This window comes from Haliotis rufescens, unplaced genomic scaffold (genome assembly GCF_023055435.1).
Source record: "Haliotis rufescens isolate VD_foot unplaced genomic scaffold, xgHalRufe1.0.p SCAF_13, whole genome shotgun sequence".
In the NCBI taxonomy this organism is placed as follows: domain Eukaryota; kingdom Metazoa; phylum Mollusca; class Gastropoda; order Lepetellida; family Haliotidae; genus Haliotis; species Haliotis rufescens.
The window spans coordinates 24,579,179-24,584,527 of record NW_025963813.1 but is presented as its reverse complement, the minus strand read 5'-3'; the positions used below and the strand labels follow the sequence as shown (position 1 = coordinate 24,584,527).

General features: G+C 38.3%; 1 protein-coding gene across 1 annotated transcript in view; it reads left to right on the top strand.

Moving 5' to 3' along the window:
• Positions 1-1,008: 1,008 nt before the first annotated feature.
• Positions 1,009-5,349, top strand: part of LOC124117414 (succinate dehydrogenase [ubiquinone] iron-sulfur subunit, mitochondrial-like) — a 38,790-nt gene continuing 34,449 nt past the window's right edge. The window contains exon 1 of the mRNA XM_046479303.2: positions 1,009-1,166. Coding sequence (XP_046335259.1) covers positions 1,101-1,166 — 66 coding nt within the window. The 5' untranslated portion in view covers positions 1,009-1,100. The remainder of the gene's footprint in view (positions 1,167-5,349) is intronic.

Genomic DNA, 5,349 nt, shown 5'->3' with positions numbered 1-5,349 from the left:
AGAACTCGTATCATTCCGGGACAAGTCGCCTAAGCTGGTTCCCGGCTCCCTATGCGCGTCGTCAACTTGCGCCAAGCTAGGAGCCGGTACAGGCCAAAATTAAAAAACACTCAGCGTGTTTATTTGACGTCACATCCGGTGATTTTCAAAAATGTCTAAGTTAATGCCGATACAGGGGAGGGAGGGACACACCTGTGAAAAGCGTGTCATCTTGCGATTGCTGTGGTTAAACCAAAATCTGATGGCGGGCAATTTTATAGAGTGGAAAATAGACAAACAAAATTAACTGACAACAGTCTCGCTAATTTTTTGGAGCGCTAAGGCAGATTTAAAGTGGTTCATGGGTTGAATTCTAAGTGAAGACAGAAAATATTAAAAAAAATTGTATTTCTGAAATTCGATGATTTTGTTTGCGTTTGTATATTCACATAAACCTAAAACAATTAGATCCTGCCCTCTAAATGGTTAAAAGAGCTCCATTGTTGACATATTTATTTACAAGAATTCACTTCTATATTTTGGAGCACCTTTAGAATACGGTACTGTATTCTAAAGGTAGGCCGAAGATTTTATAGATTTTCGGGCAACGAGGTCGATTTACACCTTGTCCAGAATGAAGGCTTACAAAATTCCTAAAAATGTTATGAAGTAGAGAAACTGACACAGGCTAATTTCCCCTTGGATGATAGAGGGACATATTTGTCCCTCCTCTTCAACCCTCACTTTGAAGTCGAATAAAATTCAAACTATATTGTGATATTGGAGACGGGGTCCAGCTTACAAGTCGCCTTGACACAACATAGTTTTAGGTCATTCGTCACCATTCGATTTTTCCCGGAAAAACACGAGTTGGTCACGAATGCCCGTTTTCGCTAAGACGGAACCCCGTCGCACAAATTGCCGGGAACCAGCTTAGGGCACGAGTCGCTATTCGGCTTGTTCCGGAATAACACGGGTTGGTCACGAATGTACGGAAAGGGGCGATAGATGGACTGGTTCCCGTTCGTTCCAAAAGCGACACCAAGCGGTGTATCCGGGAACCAGTCTACTCGGGCATCTGACACGGAAATAAACCATACGCGAGTTCTTCCAAAGGGAACATGGCTGGCAGAAACCTATTCACGAGAATTTCGCCTCTTCGGAAGGCCCTTCCCCAGTTGCATCAGGTACTGACATGGGTATCATACGAACGTCTTATCGGTTTAAAGACGTCTTTATTCTGGCAGTCGTTGTGGCAAATATTTTCACTAAGGTTTCTCGAACATGTATGTTGTCACCTTGGTCAAATCGGGAAATGACCTTGCCCTTTGAATCTAATTTGTTGTAACTTATGTAAAATTACTTTTTTGGAATTCAGGTAAATATATACCATATGGTTAATTGTTGTCTGTATTTGAGCATGTATCCACGAGTTGGCAGTTTTCGCGAATATAAGAGTAATATTGCCATATGAATAACCGTCAACAAATTATTTCAAACTTTTCTTTTCATATTTACTTTGAAAGACATTCTCATAAATCTAGATCTATTAGCAAACAAGCATTATTTTTTTTTAAAAATATCCTATTTTGGACCATGTCACAATATTGCCTCCAATTTTGAATCCTAGATAAATCCCTGGCTCATCATGTCATGTGGTGGATTTTATTAACTGAACCAAAGACGTATTGCTGAGTTTACAAAACTGTAGGTACAAATACAATAGATTTGTCAGGTATTAAGTGAGTGACCTTTGAGTGTCTGATACTGATGTAGACAGAGTTGTATTTCTCATAGTATGGGGCAATAGGTAGAATCTATCAAATAGTGCCGAATATGCTCGTTGAGTTGGTAGTTGGCCATGGAAAACCGTAAATAACGAACATTTTTCATTCGACAACTTCCGTCAAAACGTTCGTTCAGAAGTGGGGACCCAAATACTGCAGTCTACCCAAATCCAGACATGTCCACTTTGATTGAAACGTCCCTTCTCTCTGATGTTTTTGACCTGCATCTCTTTGTTCATCTTCCTGAGGCAAGGGAGCTAAATGCATGGCTTTAAAGGTCCAGTGTCCACCCTTGCTGAACTAGGCTGGATATTCATGGCTCTATCATAGTGCCACCAATACCTATTTTGGGTTATGTCCCTTCTGCATCCCTCCTATTGACGAATCAGGTTCCACGGGTCATATTACTTGCATTTGCTTCAAACAAAATGGCAACACCTAGTCAGTAGGGTAAAAGGGGGGACTTTGGCTCACTTTCATGTTTCTATTCGTCTCTGGCCTCTCCTAGCTTAGTCACGACCGTACAATGCAGGTATTTTGTTAAAGGATGGTTAAATCTATTTGTTTTTTTGGTAATCTAATACATTATTCATAAGGTCAAACCATGTACATGAGGTAGGGGGAATTTCGTTCAAGCTTGGGGTAAAGTTGCAAACAAGATTTATGAACGGGGGAAATTCATGCAGTGTTTGCGTTTACGGCGTCCCATATACAAAAATACGCACTGAAAAAAAATAGGATGCCAAAAAACCAACCTTCACGGGTCCCCTTACGCGTTTTTTCATTTTGAAAAAAGTTCACTTCATGCATAACTTATTGTTGTTTTGTTTCGTGTTTCTCTCGCTCCCAAAACCCATGTGATAATGTGTATCCAATGTTCGCTGGGTTCCGGAGCTAGCCAGATTTCGGCGTGAACGCGGGAAACTGAGAGGTATCCGATGACGTTTCTCTTACATGTCGTGTCCGTAATGGCATCGCTGATAGGTTTACAAAACGGAAATAGAAACGTAAGCCAATCTCTGACCGTGTTAACAGTATTTTGTCAATGTCAAGGACTATGGTCCAAATGGCATCGCCAAAACTTTGTCAAAAGAAAAATAGCTTTCAAGAAAGTTTGCTTGAAGAGCCAATTTACTCTTTCAACACTGTAGGCCGGTACACTGGCCAAGAAGCCTCGAGTCCCCAGACACCGCAGGCCAGTAGACCGGCCAAGTCGCAGTCACGTCAAAATAAAGGGTAGATCTATATAATGTTATGAACCTACCTGTCATATCATCCATTTATTAAATCTATCACATTTCACAACGTCTGAAATACGTATTCCATTTCAATTTATCATTTTTTATTGATAGATTAAATGATTCACTATTTCCAGCGATGTTATTGAAAATAAAATTCTCGGACACACACTTCGATAATGGGTCCACATCGAACATGTCAAAGAGCAAAATAAAGACGTTTCAAGGAATTTTTTTAATCTAGTATACAAAGTAATAAATAAAATCAACCAAAATATATCTATAAGTTGTCAAACTTACAGCTAAGTTATTTCAATCTTTTCGTGCGATCGCGTGTGATGTAAATCAAATGACATCTCGGCTTTTGTCGCCTTGATTTCTCGGCTCAGATACGATGTTTCCAATATGCCTGACAAACCTTTGTCACAGCTCCTAACCTAGCACGATACATCCACGAAATTCCATGTTTTTAATATAGATCGCGAGGTTTCCTGCTTGAAACGTTCAGAATAAGAAAAAACTTTCGTCAAAATCTTTCATTACACATGTGCCATTGCTGTAATTTGATTGACAGCCTTAGGTCATGTACTCTACTTTGACCAATAACCACCCTCGTAGCAGATATCGGCAAGAAAGCATGTTACAGCTACGAAAAGACTGGGCGAGTTTAGTGTAGATAAAAAAATAAACTTTCTAATACGAAGCTTCGAAAACGGACGTATTTCTTCATGTTACTGACAGCCGCTGGTATCGAGGAATTGGTGATGACAGATAATATTTACAATTATTTATAAAATACTTTTCCGATCAGGTAAACAATGAAAATAAAAATGAAATAGGTAAGTGGATTTTATGTTTGTTTATATTTGACAAAAATCGTCAAATTTTCCCTTCATTGGTCCTCAATCTGGTCGTTTGAATGTGTTAGCTTACATTTGTTTTTATTTACAACTTGCTTAAGTTGTAAATGCTTTATTTAAATAATGTGATGAACATAAATATGTATAAACAGTAGGATTAGGCCTTTCAAATGGTGTATAACATGTAGTTGCAAAGATGTTTTACTAGACTAACATTTACTTACTTAAAGATTTTAACCACACACATATTTATGCTCAGAATGGCCTAAAGTTCACCATTTCAGGTCAACATTTAACAAAATTTCTTGGGGGGGCATGACCCCAACCCCCCCTAGATAGCTTCGCGCCAATGGCGCTTGCGGCTACCTTGTCCCAGGGGACCCCATTATTTTGGAACACAACGCAAACACTGTCATGCATATCCCTTTCTTCTTTATCACTATTATAATTGTTGTTTCAAGATGTATCATATGTAATAAAGCATCACTAACCGTTAATATATACTTTTCCATATGTCATTCTGATATGCACAATCTGTTAAATTAAACTACCGATTTTGTTTCATCCGCACACTGCCTGATGTAATTATGGCAGGTAGAAGAGTGAATAAACAACATTTAGTTTGATTAATCAAGACAGAACCATATAATTACTATAACATGCATGTGCTGATTCAAGCTAAACTGTTTCAATTACTTAGAGCTCCAGATAATCAGTATATTCACATTGATGCTTCAGGTTACACACAACCAAATGTTTTCCCATAGACTTCTATAGTAACGTTTTTTGGTTTTTTTAAATAACTAAGCATTCAACAGCTATTACCTGTACGTGTGTGCACAGTTTGGCCTTAGATCAGCAATAAAAAAATAAAAAATGACTAGCTTAGCCAGCTCCTTTTCCGAGTACCAGAAGCTAAACACACCACCCCCAGTTTCGCACCAAATGTCACCTACTTGAAAATAGCTGTGGTCACATTCAGCATAAGACATCATGTTGAAAAAGACAGTACTAAATATAGAAAAACATGGTCAGTTTTAATAACTGGATGGATGTACATTTGAAAGACATAAAAATCTTACAGAATATCCTCCAATCACAGCCTGCAGATATCTCTCGATCTGCACTGAAGGCTCCCTACGAAAACCTACGAAAACCGCACTGTCCAAACTGGTTCTGATTTGGTGTAGTAGAACCTGTAAATACAATTAATTTATAAGAAATTGATAAGATCTTTCTATGAAATGTGTTTACAATTGTTGGCATTGATAATTTAAGAAAATGCAGCATGATGATATAGCATGGATTGAAGAGGGTTTAATAACTCAAAATGTGAGGATATTCAATGAATCAATAAATTGAACAAGGTTTTTCAAGTGAGACATAAGAACGTGTTGGCTTGTTTCATCGGTTTTGAGTTCTGTCTAAATACCTGACCCTAACTAAAGGGTAAATTTTCATCAGTGAAGTTGTTCACATTGACTG